The sequence below is a fragment of the Festucalex cinctus genome, chromosome 18 (assembly GCF_051991245.1).
Source record: "Festucalex cinctus isolate MCC-2025b chromosome 18, RoL_Fcin_1.0, whole genome shotgun sequence".
Classification (NCBI taxonomy): Eukaryota; Metazoa; Chordata; class Actinopteri; order Syngnathiformes; family Syngnathidae; genus Festucalex; species Festucalex cinctus.
In genome coordinates this window covers 3,709,515-3,726,297 of record NC_135428.1, presented here as the reverse complement: position 1 = coordinate 3,726,297, position 16,783 = coordinate 3,709,515, and the positions used below count along the sequence as shown (strand labels likewise).

The following is a 16,783-nucleotide window of genomic DNA, read 5'->3' as shown; positions in this document are numbered from 1 at the left end:
TAATAATAAATTAATATTTTAAAGAAACGCCACACAAAACCTGTACTCTAAAAAAGGTGATGTTAGCCGTGTTTGCTAATTTGCTACACTGTTAGCATGACTCATTGTGTTGCAAATGTTACCCCCTCAGTGGGAACAGTTTTGAGTGTTTGTATACAAAATGTTACGTTTTATTTTGTTTAATGAATTTAAAATTTAAAGAGATGAATTACCTGTCTAATTGGGCGCTCCTAATTGTCCCTGTGTGTGCTTGTGAGCGTGGATGGTTGTTCGTCTCTGTGTGCCCTGCGATTGGCTGGCAACCAGTAGGCGCCAGCACCCCCCGCGACCCTTGTGAGGAATAAGCGGCCAAGAAAATGGATGGATGGATGAATTACCTGTCAAGTAGAAACGTGACTATAATTACGGATGACTTCTGAACCCTCTCAGTAGTTGGTAATTTTCCATTAGCTTGTCAATGGGATTTTAATTTTACATTGAATGCTGGCATTGGCACTGGTGATGTTCCTAAAACAAAAGTATGTCTTGTATTTAACTATCTAATGTGTGCAATTCTTTTTTAATTGGTTGTTTATTTTAACAACAAACTCCAAATGGTGTGTTATTTAACAGCTTATATTAAAGTATGCTCAGGTTCATGAGTTGTTTTTCCTCAGGTGAGGTGGTGGTTTAAAATCAAATTAGAGCCACAAGGTGGAGCTAGAGCGTGCAGATTATTATTTTTTTAATCATGTACTACTGTCAAGTCGTACAAACCGTTTTGACAAAATTAAGTTGCTCGCGCTCCCTTTGGCTGAAAACCAAACACTCATTCAAGATTTGCTCACAAGCACACAAGAACGCTCCAGCGTTGTGGTACGTATATATTTTATTAGAGGATGGCGCACAACACAGAGTAACATGAACACGTGCTTCAAATGCCATGCTGCATCATTTTGTCAAAAAGATTAGTTAGAAGCGTAAATAGAAATCTTAGTAATAATAGAGACTCTTTTTTTTTTCTTCTATGACAAACAAATGAAGGTTTTTAAGGCGTAGGTCTAAAGATTTGGTCTTCGTCCACATGGTCTCCAAAATTCTACAGCTGCAATTGTTGTTGTTTTTTTTACGCACCGAATACACCGGCCAAAAATAATGTAATACAAACAAGTGCTGATATGAACAATAAAAGCAACGATGAAATCTAAACCCTGCAGCTGCATATTTCTGTTCCCGTGTATGTTGTTACCACCGAATGATATAAAACACATGAAGCCGAACAAGTACAAAAGTAAATGAGACAGTTATGCATGTACAAGGTTCACATCGACAGGTTAGGATGAGTAACGTATAAGCGTAAAATACGGAAATCAACAGCGGCTCGTCGCGAGCTCCGCAAGTTGTATGATTGAAATCGTCACAGCACAGTCATGACCTCTTTTTTTTTTTTTGACAAAGGCACTGTATACAAAACCTGTTACAAACAATATACTCCACTTCTATAAGCTAGCAGCCGGCTCGATAAATGATCTGCGCTTTAATTAAGGTCGCTTACGATAACTTCACCTCATCCTGAAAACGGAGAACAAAAAAACAGCGCTCGTTTTCCAGCACCTCTTTTGGTGAAACCTGGCAAAGTCAAGGTTCACTGTAGCAGTTTGTTTTGAACACATGAGGGATTTCGTCACCATTTCAGTGGCGTACGCAAAAAAAAAAAAAAATAAAATCAAACGTTATTGCTTCATTTCCATTGAAAATGAAGCCTTTTTCACTTAACATTACAGTCGCTACACAGTATAGTGAATTAGTGAGTTGGAGTTAACACATGCAGCACTTCTTAGTTAGTTACTGGTTAGTAAAAGGTCTGTTTCCATGGCAACAAACCAAGCACTATTTATTTTTTTTAATTATAAAACAGAACACAGCAATTACTGTGTAAACATTCCTGTGATAATAAAGTTTACCAAAAAATGCATTTGCTCACATTGATTTTGCACAAAAGAATTTGTTGTTAGGGGGCGGGGACGACAACGTATTTGAGTAGCGAGAATGGCCCTGAGCGTCCACCACATGCTACGCAACGTTACGACACGAGTGATGGCTGAGCTTGGCGTGCGTCCAGGGCTCATTTAAGGCTACCCTTCCTCAACATGGCTTGGTGATTGATAAAAGAATTTTTTTTTTGTGTGTGTGTTAGTAAAAAGGCAGACGTGACAAGAGGGGATGGGGTTGATGTCGATGACGCCGTCCGAAAAGGTTTTGGGCACTTGAGTGATGATCGGACAGTCACGAGCACATCAAGGACAAGAGGACAGGCGAGCTAATAGTGGTTCTACTTTTACAATCCTCGTACAGTAATATTGGGCAAACGCCAGCCATATTTCAGTCAAAGCGGGTGAACGTAACAGAGGGTGATCAAGTTTTCTCAGAGGTAGAGAAAAACGGAGGGAGGGAATAAAAAGGCTGCCAATTGTAACCAGCTCAGATTTCGACATTAGATGAATTTTGGACTCTCTTTCCAGCGCAATCGGGATTCACGACGTAGATCCGCTTTTGTTTGGCTTGCGGATTGAAAACGGACTGCAGCATCAAATCCTGGCTGAACAGTAAAGAAACAAAACAAAAGAAAGGTTACACCATCCTTTCTTTTTTTTGTGGTGGGAAGTAAAATCATAAAAAAACATATCTCAAAACTGTTTTGGTGTTTCTGGCAGTTTTGCGTAAGTGGGTCAAAGAGGCTCGAGAAAGTGTTGTCATGCTTGAGGCAGATACTGTTTACGTCCGAGGGGAGGGGAAAGGGGGATTGCGATTCATCAGATGGCTGTCTGTCCGCTCATCTTCTGCAGCAGTGGGATCTGGGGGACACACAACAGACAACATGTGAACATGTGACCTTCGCTCACTGAGATAAATGTATTATGGGATATGTCTAGGAATTTCATGTACATATGTTGCTGGCAAATGCACGCATGTCCAAGTGCACTTGTATTCGTAACCAGGTTTATACATTTTATCTTTAAAAATATTAACCTAGTATTGTATTAATAATGAAATAAGTATAGATATATAATGTATAAGGGGTAGGACTAGATAAGTTTTTAACTTCTTCCTACTCCCTTTTGAACATGTAAAGTGATGATTTTATGTTTTTTTTTCTTTTTTTAAATTTTCTTTCTCTGCTGTTTGTTTGCATGTTTATATGCTCAATAAATAAATAAAAAAATGCCACAAAGGATGGTATACTGTTAAGGGACCGCAGTGCCCCCTGCTGGATAAGCAGGTCAAATGCTTACGTTTGGTAGCTAAAATACTATTCAAATACTTTTGATGACAATAGATTTTTGGATATTAAATATCGATTCTGAATCGATTCTGAATCTTAATAAATGAGACTCTCGATTCTTTTATGAATCGATTTTTTGGCACACCCCTAGAATTGATGTTGCATAATTAATATCAGATTGAATTGGAGTGAAACGAATCGAACCGCACTCTTGTGAATCGAAATTGAATCTATTGAGGAAATTAGAATCAATACTAGTGACAGGTGGTTTAAAAGGTGTAATTTAATAGTAAGACAAATGTGGGGTGTCAAATTAAAAATCCCATTTCTGTCATCAATTAATCGATCAATCAATCTTTTTCATGTACCACAAACTAGATTTGTAACGGGGAACAAAGGCGAACATCTGCTAAGAATGTGTTCAATAAACCCAACATAAGCGACCGCGGAGATATTAAGACTAAAAAAAAAAATCAAACTTACCTTGGTCACGTCCACCCCAGTGAGGGCGTTGATGGAAACCGGGAGTTCAGCGAGTAGACGGTTGACCTCTCCGGTCACGCGGTTGCCGTCGCCCGTCAGGATCACAATCTCATTGGTCTTGGACAAGGGCGCCGCCACCTTGCTGGCGATCTAATACAAGGCAGGGAACACCGCTTATAAGCATTTCATATTATTGCCATTTATGTCATATGAAATTGCACTTCAGTCTCGCTGTCGAGCGCTGTTGTCGCTTTGCAACGACGCCAAATCGAAACGTCTGACGAACGGCAAGGACGTCGGGACGCTGAGGACTGATGTGAAACGGAACGCGACTGACCCTGGGCAGGGCTTCCAGGACCAAAGCGGTCTTGGCGGCCTCGCCGTACTGATGGTAGGCTTCGGCCTTCAGCCTCATTTTCTCGGCCTCCGCTTTGCCCACGGCTTCGATGGAGCTGGCCTCCGCTTCGCCGATGAAGCGGATCTTGTCGGCCTCGGCCTGGGCTGTCAGCACTTTCTTTATCCTGGCGGAGGGCAATGACAGATGTTAGCGGAGGTCTGACAGCAGCTTACGTGACATTTTTTCATTGAACAAAAAGGTTTGGTAAACATGACGGCCACGCCCACTCACTTGTGGCCCTCGGCCAGCTGCTGCATCTTGTAAGCTTCGGCCTCGGCGGGTCGCTTGACGGTGGCGATGAGCTCCTTGTCAGTGCGATCGATCTCCTTCTCCTCAATGGTGATCTGCTTCTTCCTCTGGACCACTTCCACCTCGATCTCCTCCAGGCGGATCTTCTGCTGCTCTTTGGCCGCTTGCAGCTCATAAGCCAGCTGAGCTTCAGCTTTCTGGATTTAAGAGTAATTCAGCCTTTAAACTGGCCTATCAGGAAAATATACGGCGTTCACGCTCGTGCAGTCACGATCGAATATTTTTTGAATCGATTAATCTGAGTCATTTTAATGTTGTATTAAAGTGTATTAAAAAAACAAAACAAAAACATTTTTCCCCCTGATAACTGTTTATTAAACAGTAATTGGTGTTTATTTTGCACTTTGTAATCATATGGTGATAAAAGAAAAGCGGGGTATTGATGTATTATGTTACTGGTTCAGTTTTCCAAAGTAAAAACAGATGTTTGCAAATGTATTATTTTGATTAAATGCAGAAGATAATCAGTCTTCTTTCATAAAGGACTACAGAAATCAATTCACAATTACTGTTGATAGGCTCAAATTAGAAGATTTGGACAATGTATAAAAAAAAAAAAAACAAAAAAAAAAAAAACAACGTGTTGGCCTTTGTGGCCCCCCAGGAGCTCCGATGAAAATCATTTAAACTCGCCATCTCTGTTCTATACATTTTATGCGGACATTTTTTTGTGTTCAAATGCAACATGTGCAAAGGTTAAAACTACCAACTTTTTTCGCTGATCTCTCTATATTGCAGCTTCACACCTATTGTGGGTGGGTCTGGAACATAATCACCTGATAAAAAGGAGTTCACCGTATTCATCCCAACGAATGTACGCATTAATACCTTGGTGTTGACTTCCTGATTAAAAGCCGCTCTCTGCATTTCCAGCTCTCGTTTCGAATCTGCCATTTTGGTGTCTGCCAGGAACTTGACGTCCATCATTTCTTTCTTACACTCAGCTTCCTGTTGAGAACAAACAGCGATATGAGTTTCTGAAATGATGATGGTACGTTTGTAGCTGAAAGTTCCTCTCACCCTGATGCCCGCGTCTCTCTCCGCCTCTGCCACGCCAATGTCAGCATCCCTCTGCACTGCGGCTGTCTGGGTTTTGCCCAGTGAGCTTAGGTACTCCACTTTGTCGTACACGTCCTGCCAAAAAATAGTTTCTTGATATACGTGTTGAAAGCTAGGCAGCCCCAAAAAGCAGCCATTGGAAACAACAATAAGAAATCTTCCCCGTCTCGCACCTTGATGGTGAAACTGAGGATCTCAATTCCCATGCGGCCGACGTCAGGTGCCGCCACCTCTCGGACCAGAGTGGCAAACTTGTCTCTGTCTTGGTAAATTTGCTCCACAGTTAAGGTACCTGTGACATGAAAATGCAAGTCTTGCTTTAATTGTCATTAGTAGGGGTGTTAAAAAAAATCGATTCGGCGATATATCGCGATACTACATCGCGCGATTCTCGAATCGATTCAATAAAAAAAAATCGAATTTTAGTTTTTTTTTTTTTTTTTTTTTTAAAGAGCTCAGAATTGTTCATTCGGTAGTCTTACCGATGATTCAACGTCTTATCATCATTGCCTGTTTTTTTATTTTATTTTTTTATTTTTTTTTTGTGTGTGTGAATCGATCGATTTTTAAACTTCCATTTTTAATGGAAAAATATTCAACAAAACGTCTGACTTCGGGTTAGGATTCACACCTTGAGCATGGAAGAATGTTATATGAACGGAACATTAAGCCTTAATATTTTATTTTAATGCTGTTCAAACATGAAACAGATTACAACCTCTATAAGACTGAAATTTCAGATAAATAAATAATACATTTTCATATAAATCTTACACTCTACAAGCGTACTGATTAGTATTTTCTAAATTTGAATGGAAAAAAATCGCAACAATCGACTTATAAATTCGTATCGGGATTAATCGGTATCGAATCTAATCGTGACCTGTGAATCGTGATACGAATCGAATCGTCAGGTACTAGGCAATTCACACCCTAGTCATTAGCATAATGTACTAATGACACATCAAAAATACTGCACTCGAAGAAACATGCAGCTCTGCGTTGTTTAACTGATTTTTTTTTGTTTTTGTTTTAAGCCAACAATTAACCGGCTTTACACTTCCAGTTACAGAATCGACTATTGACATCGTTACATCGAGCACAGTAGCTTCCACACAGCGTTCTGCTAAAACTGCTTAACACATTGACTGAGACCTTGTCGGAAGTAACTTTTCAACCTCATATCAGCCCATCAACCAAAATCAAAAGCACTTTTAGATGGTTAAAAAGTGAGGATTTCCCCCTCTTGAGCACGATACGTACCGAGGATGGCACGCAGGTGACCTTCGAGGGTCTGCAGGATGACGCTCTTGATCTCGATGACCGACTTCCCGAGGAACTGCTCGCAGGCGTAACCCAGCAGTTCATTTTCCGTCATCACCTTCACCTGGCGTCGCCGTGGACAAACATTGTCAGCTGAGCATACACATGAATGCAAATGTGCCACATGGCTGCTTACATGGCTAAAAGAGAGCTCGGGGAAAAAAAAAATATATGTCATCATTTTTGTTAAAAACAAATTTCTGTCCTAAATCATTAAAACTGGTATCAAGAAACATGTTACAAGAACAGCAGCTGCTGGCTTTAACAATTTCATACAAGACTAAATCATTGATGATTTAGGTCAGGGGTGTCCAAACTTTTTCATTTGAGGGCCACATACAGAAAATCAGAAGGACGCAAGGGCCACATAATGGTAGGAAGAGAAATTGTGTTTAGTCCTAAAAGTTGTACAAATTATTTGTGCTTTTGCATATTTAGCAAAAGGCTACAGTATATAAATTTGTAATATGGAAGTAGGGTTATTATAGTTTTGGAATTTTTCATTTTAGTTAGTTTTTATTAGTTTTCAGGGTGGTTCTGTTAGTTTTTATTAGTTTAGTTATTTAAAAAATGCTTAGTTTTAGTTTAGTTTGTTAGTTTCAGTATTAGTATTAGCTTTTTTTTTAATGTGTATTACTTTTGCGCAATATTTAAAAAACAGCTTGGGAACAACATCATCTTTTGGTGCTTATCTATTGGCTGCTGCTAGATGACGTCACTTCTGTGTGACATACTTTCAAACATCATTATTCTGGTTTATATCAAAATAGACCTACTAAAGAAAAATCACATTTCAAATCATCCCCAAAGGGTCATGCATTAAATTAATTAACAAAGACTAAAACGAAGGACATGTTTGCTATAATTGTAGTTAGTTTTAGTTAGTTTTGTAAACATCAAATATAGTTTCGGTTAGTTTTCGTTTTTTAAAAAGCATTTTCGTTTTTATTTCGGTAACAATATTGTTTATAGTTTTTTTCATTAATTTTAGTTAACTAAAATAACCTTTAATGCCACCTGCTTTTCGATACCCTCCCTTACTTACTTTGACCATCTCCAAACATTTTTGTTTTGTTTATTTTATTTGAACTGCGTCAAACGCCATTTTTAGCACATGTCGGGGGGCCACTGAAAAATGGACGGCGGGCCGCGAATGGCCCCCGGGCCGTAGTTTGGACACCACTGATTTAGGTCATGTCCACGTGTACATAGATATTTGCAAAAACACATTTAAAAAAAAAAAAAAAAAAAGGAAAAAAAAAACCCATACAAATGTGGTTTTGTCCAAGAAATCATCTGATGTAGCCACGTACATGTGGACATGCCTTTAGTTACCCTGGCTCAATAAAAACATGAACTGAATCATATTAGTTAAATGTGGAAGATTATTACTGTATGGTTTCTTATGCATATCTTTTTTTTACTTGTATCATGCTCATTACCCATGCACACAAAATAAAGGAAGGGAATGGGGACATCATTGACAGTAGGAGCTCATTTATATGGTGAAGAAAAACAAAACAAAAAAAACAAGTTAGGGACGATGCTGTACTCCACTGGGGCTGTCAAACGAGAAGAGAGAAGTGAGCTGGGTCCTTAGGCAAGTGGTCACACACCATTTGGTGGGGTAACATGCACTCATACCAGGATTGAAGGACACACAACGTACGAAAGGGGTGGTATTTGTCATTCCACATCAAAACTGAAGAATGAGTAGAATGATAAGACAACCACACGGCAGGCCAGATCGAAAGAGTCAGCAGGGGGAGCTGCGCTGAGGCTCAGCCTAAAATAAACTTGGATGGAAAAAGTGACTGTGGTTTACCAACTGCAGACCTCTGAACCCCCCCCGACCCTTATTGCCCTTCCTTTCAAATGGAGCAGCAACACTCGAAAGGGAAATGGCATACAAAATGTCTATTGGTCCCGAAATGTAATTATCTCAGACAAAACATTCGTTTCGGTAAACAAATTGTAAAACTATGAAGAGGAAGCCCGAAGCAATAACCTGCATGAATAACTGTCATTCTGTGGTTCTCTTTAGCATTAATTCCCTCTAAACGAGTTCATAATTCAAGGTCATGTCACTCCCGTTGCCATGAGACCCTACTTCGGCATCGAATCCACTTGGACCAACCGTGCAGGGGCAGAGTGAAATTGTGTGCGAGACGAAGTGTGAGAGAGTGAGGGGTCGTTCCAGACAGTGGGCTCATTGTCAGCATGCATGCAGGAAAATACACACAGTAAGGCATGCACACAAAATTAGAGAAGTGAGGAACGCGCTCAGCCAAATCAAGAACCGAAATACAGAAGCCCGTGCTAAAGTCAACCCAATAATGTTCCATGCGGCTCCACGAGTCTAAACATTGTATTATAGTTAATATTGTGTTTGCGGAACATGAATAAAGCAGCAAAATCTACCCATTTTTATCCATCTCAGGGGGCGGCCATTTTGCCACCTGCTGTCGATTGACATCACAGTTGCTCGCGCGCAATGACCAATCGCGGCTTACCTTGCGAGAGTCACATGACCTAACTCAGAATCCAGAGCAACTGTGATGTCATTTTTAGCCGACGGCAAGTGGCATAATGGCTGCCCCCATCAGATTGTATTAATAAAAATAAATAAATAAATAAATAATAAAAATAATTGTAAAAAAATGTATTTAAAAAAATATACACAAAAAAAGAAGTACAAAAATATATACGTATAAAAAAAAAATTTCCGTCCCCTGAGATGGAAAAAAACAGGTAGATTTGGCTAATTAATTCATATTCCACAAACACAATACTAATCAGAATGCCATGTTAAGACTAGTGGGAGCGCATAAAACCCATTGTAAAGAGGGTTATTGCATTTTGGGTCCAGATGGATTTATTTCGGTGCTTTTTGGAGTGTGGAGAAAATTCTTAGTAACAAGTCTGATTAAAATAACCCATAACTGCCACTTTCTTTTTACACAGTAAAATTTTACAATTATTTTCTGCATGACTAGGTCCCCAAGTGTTATATGGTCCAAATACGTATATTGATAAAATATTCTCTTTCAGATCCCTGAAAGTTATACAAAAAGGAATAAGAGGCTCACATAACCAAAAAGAATCAAATAGCAATGAACACGGCGTGAGATGAACATGCAGGTAAGGCGCTAAGAGCTTTTTTGCTCACACTCGGACTCGTTCAGACAGACAACAATGCTGCATCAGTTGAAACAAGGGACTCCTATTTATTATGTTTTTATTTGTATTATATTTACTATTATGGGTGACAATGCATTGCACAGCAGCATATAAGGTTCAAATTAAAAACATACTTTAAAAGGGACAGTGTGTAGAATTTAGCACCATCTAGTGTTGAGCTAATATTTAAGAAAATAACACTATTAATTTAAATTATCTGCCAAAAAAATATGTTCGATCACATCAATGGTTTTAATTTTTATTTTTTAAATATAATCGTAGGTCTAGTAATCGCTAGTTATGCAAGGCTGACACCCGTTGTGACTGTGTCATGTCGGGGCAAAAATTTTGAAATGTTCAAAATTGTTTTCACGACAAAATTTCGCGACCGGGTCGTGAACTACGCGCAAACTGTTCGTGAACTCGTCGGGACGATGCGGAAGGTTGCGTGCCAGTACGCGCCATGCCACAACTGTCACGAAGAGCCACGAATAGTGGTTGGTGAGGCCCCCTTTTTATACGCCGTACCCAGGTCGGCACAACACCGTCCGAATTGCGCGAACTCGTCGTGCAAATGCGGGAAGTGCGCAAACTATGCGTGAACTCGTCGTGCCAGTTCGTGTCAACGTGTACACGAATGGTCACGCATTCGTGAACTCGTCGTGAACAGTGTGGGAACCTCCTAGTTCGTGCCCCAAAATGGCACGACTTGCCACGACAAGATCGTGGCCAAAAGTCAGCATTAGATTACATAGGCTGCGGCGTGTCTTACAGGAGGCTGACAGGGTGGTAGACGGTCAAAATGTCGTCTATCTGAGGCACCTTATATCGTGTGTACTTCAAAATCATTGCATTCTTTTACTTTATCACTAGATGGCACTAAATCCTACACACTGTCACTTTAAAGGAGTAATCATGGCTGCTTTGGTCTCACTAATCTGAAGAATTGGCACAGTGGTGAGCTTCTTTTACTTGTTAACCTCGGACACAGTGCTACTGTCGGTCTGAGTTTAGGCTTGCCCACATCCATGTCATTCCACGTCCTCTGTACATTTTGATGAGGACAAAACATGCAGACCCAACAACTTGGAGGCCATCTTAAAAAATACTAAAAAATGCTTGTATCGTAACCTGAGCCCTCTGTATGAAACCACCTCTGACGTGATTATGGGGTGATGCCAGACCAAAGGAAGGTTGCTGGGATGCGGGGGACGACAGGGTGAGGGTGTGGGGTAAGTCTGAACTGGCATTCCCAAAAAGAAACAGTGTGGTGATTTACCTGAGCCACCCCTGTGACAGTAATAGCTACACCCTCCGCTGTCTCTACATCATCACACTTGGGCTGCAGGGTCATAATCTCAAGCGTTATCCTGTGAAGAATGTGGAAAAAATATAAAATAAAAACAGGCATGTTCGGAGGGGAAGCAAATGAAGGGCGGGGCCAGAACACAAGGAAAACAAAATCAGGACAAAAGTGAAACCATTCACCCAAGGACTCCAGAGCACTAACAATGGAGTATGCGATGCTCCCTGAAACCAACTTTTATTTTGGGTGCCATATCTTTCTCAAAATGTAGCTTCACAGCAGAGTGACTTCCGATTGTCCCCGTTTGACGACAAAAGAGAGAAGCCACATGGAGGAAAACGTACACACTCGCTCACATACACACACAAACAGGTTTTCGCTAATTAGCTGAGCCAGTTTTGCAGCATCTTCTTTTGGTCTTGAGCGCCAGCCACTGCTGTTTTGATTTTTGTTTTGTTTTGTTTTTGTCGGGGTGGTCTCTTGAAAATACATTACCTGGGCCACCCCAGTCACATCCAGGGGAACACCCTCCGAGGTTTCGATATTCTCACAGCGACAGAGGATGGTCATAACCTCCAGAGACATTCTACGCAGACAGGAAGGCAGGCCGCAGTAGCAGAGGCAAAACAGTAAGTTGGACAACAGCTGTTAGGAAGGTCAGTCACCAAGGTTAAGAGAAAAGAGGTCAAAAGTCAGAACCTGAAGCCCCGCTGCTCCTGCTGCAGCCACAAAGACGACTGTTATTTTTGGCAGTGCTGTTGTGATTAGTAATATTTACAAAAACAACAACAACAAAAAAAAGATGCCTTGCAGCTCAAAATAAACATTCAATTGTCTGTTAGTAAATGTTTAAATTAGGGGTGTCAGTGGGGCTGTGCAATTAATCGAAATTCAATTACAATTTCAATTAGTACACTCAACAATTACAAAATCAGCAGTCATAAAAAAAAAAAAAGATTATAAATACTAATTTTGATTTGTTTGAGTCTTCTGAATCTATACATTTGCACCTTTTTATTTTATTTTTAAAATAAATTTAATACATTTTGTTTCATCCAAAAGGGACTTTATAATATAGTGTTATTTAATTAACACACTAATTTTGACACCCCTAATTTAAATAAAGAGGAAAAAACAAAGATTGATATATGAAAGCATATACACCGAGTTCCAAATTATTGATCATAAATTGGGCTGTTTTTGTTCCTAGTACAGGGTTCCCTCTTGTGTTTTATAAGCCTGGTGCGTACCCAGGCTTTTCTAGTGATTGAATACCAGCCCAGTTCAAATGGAGATTTGACATTCTATAGCCATCAATGAGAGTGAATGAGTTACTATACATTGAATGCTGTGCTTTCTTGTGTGATATATTTTCAACTTAAATCCTGTAGTTTTAGCCATTTGCAACACAGTGTAGCATTTACAGTACGACTAATTATTTTTAATAAAAATTGTTGTTTGTAATAAAAATAAATAAATAAATAAATAACAAACAGCCTCATGTTTGTCTGTAATGACCAGAATGGAATTGAAGAGGGACTTCAGCATCCATGTTTGTACTCAAAAGCACACCGCAGAAAGATCTGACTCTCTAATAAATGGCACCATCGCCCCCCCCCCCCCCCTCCCCTCTCTCTCTCCAGGAGGAGCTGGATCAATGAGTCACGGGCCCAGACATTAACATGATTGCTGCATCAGAAGCGGGAAGAGAGTGTGCCCTCCCTTGCCAAGCACCAGGCTTTTAGTTCAAGTGCTCGTGACTCTGGAGATGAGCGAGCGATTTCCTTTTTGCTGTCACCCTCCAAGAAAAAAACAAAAAACATGACCATAATAATATTGAGCGATGGCCAGTACGAGCTTGATGAATTTATAAGCTCATCCATGGTTTGACTTCACTTTGTTGCTGCGGTCAACCATTATGTTTCCAAGCAACACCGAAGCTCGGTTCTTAATTGGAAATGGGTAACCTGAAGCGGACACACTCGACACACACAGGAAAGCAGCTTCTCAGAGACAAGAAAACATTAGATCATCAATACATTCGCACCAGGTGCTCCACAAGCAAATGAAGATTAGCACAAGTTAGTCCAAGTAAGTTAACATAACAGACAAAATGTTATGAAGCAAGTCATTCAGTCAATGCAGTTCAATATAGACTTTAGAAGGTCAAATATTGATTTTAAAATACGAAGCTCAGCTGCAAGGTCTGTAAAAGGTTAACTTAATGGTTAAATTAGCAGTCACTGTTTTTTTTTTAAGTGTTTTTTTTTTAGTTCCATTGCACAGACATCCATACTGCACAGAGTACTTACAGAGTCAATGGATTATTTCTCATCCATACTTTAACTTTGTTATGTTTGTCTAATGCTGATAATTACAAGGTTGCGGGTTTATTGTTACTCTCTCAAATGAATACTATCTATACCCATCTCCAGTACTGAATTTTTCCACCGTACCGTCATCACTAACTGAAGCTGTTTTCCAGAGCTTAAATCCATCTGACTGTGGTGAGCGCCGGCAATGTTTAAACATTTGAATAAACACGCCGTATGGTTATAAAAGACCATTCAGCCACGATAGAATATGAACGTCAGCTGGGAATACACAAGCAAATAATGAGCAGATGTAGGAGTAACGTATTACGTGCACAAAGGCCATCCGGTTGATTTCATATGTAGTGATAGACCGATATGGCTTTTTCAAGGCCGATACTGATACCGATTATTAGTAGTCAAGGAGAACGATAACCGATATTTTAAGCCGATATTTATTTGCTGTAGAAGAGAAAATATTAGTGTAAAAATTAAAAAGTACTTTTTCTTTTCAATTTTAAACGATATTGGCAGCTTTGTTTAAAAATTATATTTAAAAAAAATTGCAGGGAGTTTCAACGTTTCTTTTTTTTTTTTTTTTTTTTTTTTTTTTTTTTTTTAAATAAAACATGTAGGGAATTCCCTGTGTCAGCATCCTTATTTATAAAGTGGAAATTGAAATAGATCCATAAATGAAAAGTTCCTGTATTTCACTGTGCAAAAAAATGAACGCAAACGTAGCAAATTTGGGGTTTTCATCAGGATTCATAAAAAGTTTCAAAAGATTTTTGCAGAAGGTGAACAAATTGTCAGAATGTGTTCAAAATACCCGCTTTATTGGCTTTCAGATTGGTCAAAAGGCCGATACCGATATTTGTCAAACTGCCAAATATCGGCACCGATAATCGGCCCGGCCGATAATCGGTCTATCCCTATTCATATGGTAATCAATCAGAAAGTAATGCAACACAAAATCCATGGGCCACTGCCAAGAAGGCAATAAGACAGGTGGTAACAAGTTTTGTTTTTTTTTAAATGCCTGCACCATCAATTTCAGGGCCCATCAAATGAAATAGGTCTCCACTGAAGCGAAATACCATTGTGAACGGGCCACCACTGGATTTTAGCCAGTGTTTCAAGTTCAACTGGTACTATTGGGGTGATGCACAAATCGCTCTTACCTCTGGATGTCCGAGATGAGCCACCAAGCCCAAGCCCAGCCTCCCACAACATACGTTTTCTGATCTGAGCCACAGCAGCCACCTTAGGAACAACACAAACGACATGAACGTCACATCACCATCACCAGACAGGGAAAATAATTAATGGAACGTGAGCACAGGCGGCTATGATATTAGGTTTTGTAGAGCGCATGCAAATACAAATGACACACCTAACCACAAACCAGTTTCATGTAAATGCGTGATAGATTTCTGTTACTTGTAAAACAAATAAAATAAAAACACACAATCTGTATTACGTCAGAATTCAGCGAAAACGTCACACGTGAAAGTCAACATGTCCTAATTCGAGGAACATGCTATTGTAAAAACCAAAGACACAGTCTTGCAGTTCGTTAAAGCAACACATCACACCGGCCTGAGTCTGGTTCATCTCCAGTGTGAGTGTTTTGGGCAGCATTCCCAGCTGTCATATGTGAACTGACAACAAGAAATGGGGGAGGAGCTGGACTATATTTACTGACACATACACGCCTATACTTTATTTACCCACACACAATCTATGAGTTGTTGTACTACATTTACTTCAAAATGTTTTCAATGCAAACATCTTTCACAATCACGACTCGAGTTTCTAGAATTAAACTTAAACAGAATAAAATATAAAAGTCAACTAACATTGCTATTGTAGTGGGTCGTATCGAAGACATACAGTGAATGGATCCTACAAAGTTGAATAACATAAGTCTCATTAAATTTGGATGAAGTTTAACTCAATCATTTGTTAAAAATGTGCCTTCAGTGTCATATTAATTTCTAAAAACATCACAAAGCCTTTTGTAGCAAGATCACAAGATTAACACTGAATGCATTATTTAACTTTATCCCCTTTTTATTATTATTATTATTATTTTTTAGAAGGCATGATTATTATTATAAGAATGTCATGAGAGAAACAAAACGTGACCCGGCAGAGCAAAATGACTAAATGAGTCACAGTGACCCATATTTCATAAATGACATTTTGGCACAATCAAAAAGAGAATGAACTCAACTTTCAACAGATATGAACAGGTAGATACAATATGAATAGGTAGATACAACACCCCCCCCCCCCCCCCCCCCCCCCAAATGTAGCGTTCTCATTTCATCTCACTTTTGGATTTGTGCAAAGAGTCAAACTGTGGCGTTTGATAAGAAGGAACACTGAGTGAAGAGGTAGATAGGCCACGTTAACCTTACGCGCAAGCTAGCTGCCGAGCTTGTTAGTTGTGATCAAAAGGTAGCCTTATGTGTTTACATGGCATTAGTAAATGATCTGATTTACAATTGCAGCTGTTCGAGAATGAGATGTGTGATTGCCATCAATAAGTTGGGACTGTTTACAGCGTGTTTTGTTGATTTAATGTATTACTATTGGAATGGTTACCATCTGCTTACACTTGTATGGCCAAATGGTACTTGAAATATTGTTTGTAAACTTAAAAGGTGTCATGATGGGAGACAGTTTGGACTTTGGAACCATCCATCCATCCATCCATTATCCTCACGAGGGTCGCAGGCGTGCTGGAGCCAATCCCAGTTGTCTTCGGCAACTATTTAAAATGAAATTTGTCATGGAACAGAATGTATAACTCTGAATGATCCATTGTATTGACTTCTTTAAACCTACTAGTTGTTCACTACAGAATACAAGAAGCAGGTATTGTTTTTGAGTGGCTGGAATCAGTAGAGAAGTATCTCTTGCACAAAACAGTACTATGAAAGTTTTTGGGCACATGATGTTATTCCTGTGGCTTTTGTATAAATGGATGTGGGTGGTACATGCTTTATTGTTAAAATAAACTGCCCGTCAATGGCAATTAGACTGAGAATCTTTAGAGATACACTCAGCTGCACACTACTCATGTCTCGCTAGCACTGGCATAACTGACATTCCATTCCTGACTGCATTCTATTAAAAAAAAAAAA

The 16,783-nt window shown here is 39.5% G+C and overlaps 1 protein-coding gene across 3 annotated transcripts in view; it reads right to left on the bottom strand.

Annotated features, from left to right (window-relative positions):
• Positions 1-850: 850 nt before the first annotated feature.
• Positions 851-16,783, bottom strand: part of LOC144006787 (flotillin-2a) — a 17,241-nt gene continuing 1,308 nt past the window's right edge. For 2 of the 3 annotated variants that reach the window (XM_077505827.1, XM_077505830.1), the window contains exons 2-11: positions 14,813-14,894; positions 11,293-11,383; positions 6,774-6,897; positions 5,684-5,802; positions 5,472-5,585; positions 5,280-5,399; positions 4,374-4,588; positions 4,083-4,266; positions 3,746-3,895; positions 851-2,834 (exon numbers count right to left, since the gene is read on the bottom strand). In XM_077505827.1, coding sequence (XP_077361953.1) covers positions 2,793-2,834; positions 3,746-3,895; positions 4,083-4,266; positions 4,374-4,588; positions 5,280-5,399; positions 5,472-5,585; positions 5,684-5,802; positions 6,774-6,897; positions 11,293-11,383; positions 14,813-14,894 — 1,241 coding nt within the window. In that variant the 3' untranslated portion in view covers positions 851-2,792. Of the gene's footprint in view, positions 2,835-3,745; positions 3,896-4,082; positions 4,267-4,373; positions 4,589-5,279; positions 5,400-5,471; positions 5,586-5,683; positions 5,803-6,773; positions 6,898-11,292; positions 11,384-11,814; positions 11,906-14,812; positions 14,895-16,783 lie in introns of all 3 variants that reach the window. The other variant, XM_077505829.1, reaches the window with a different exon arrangement.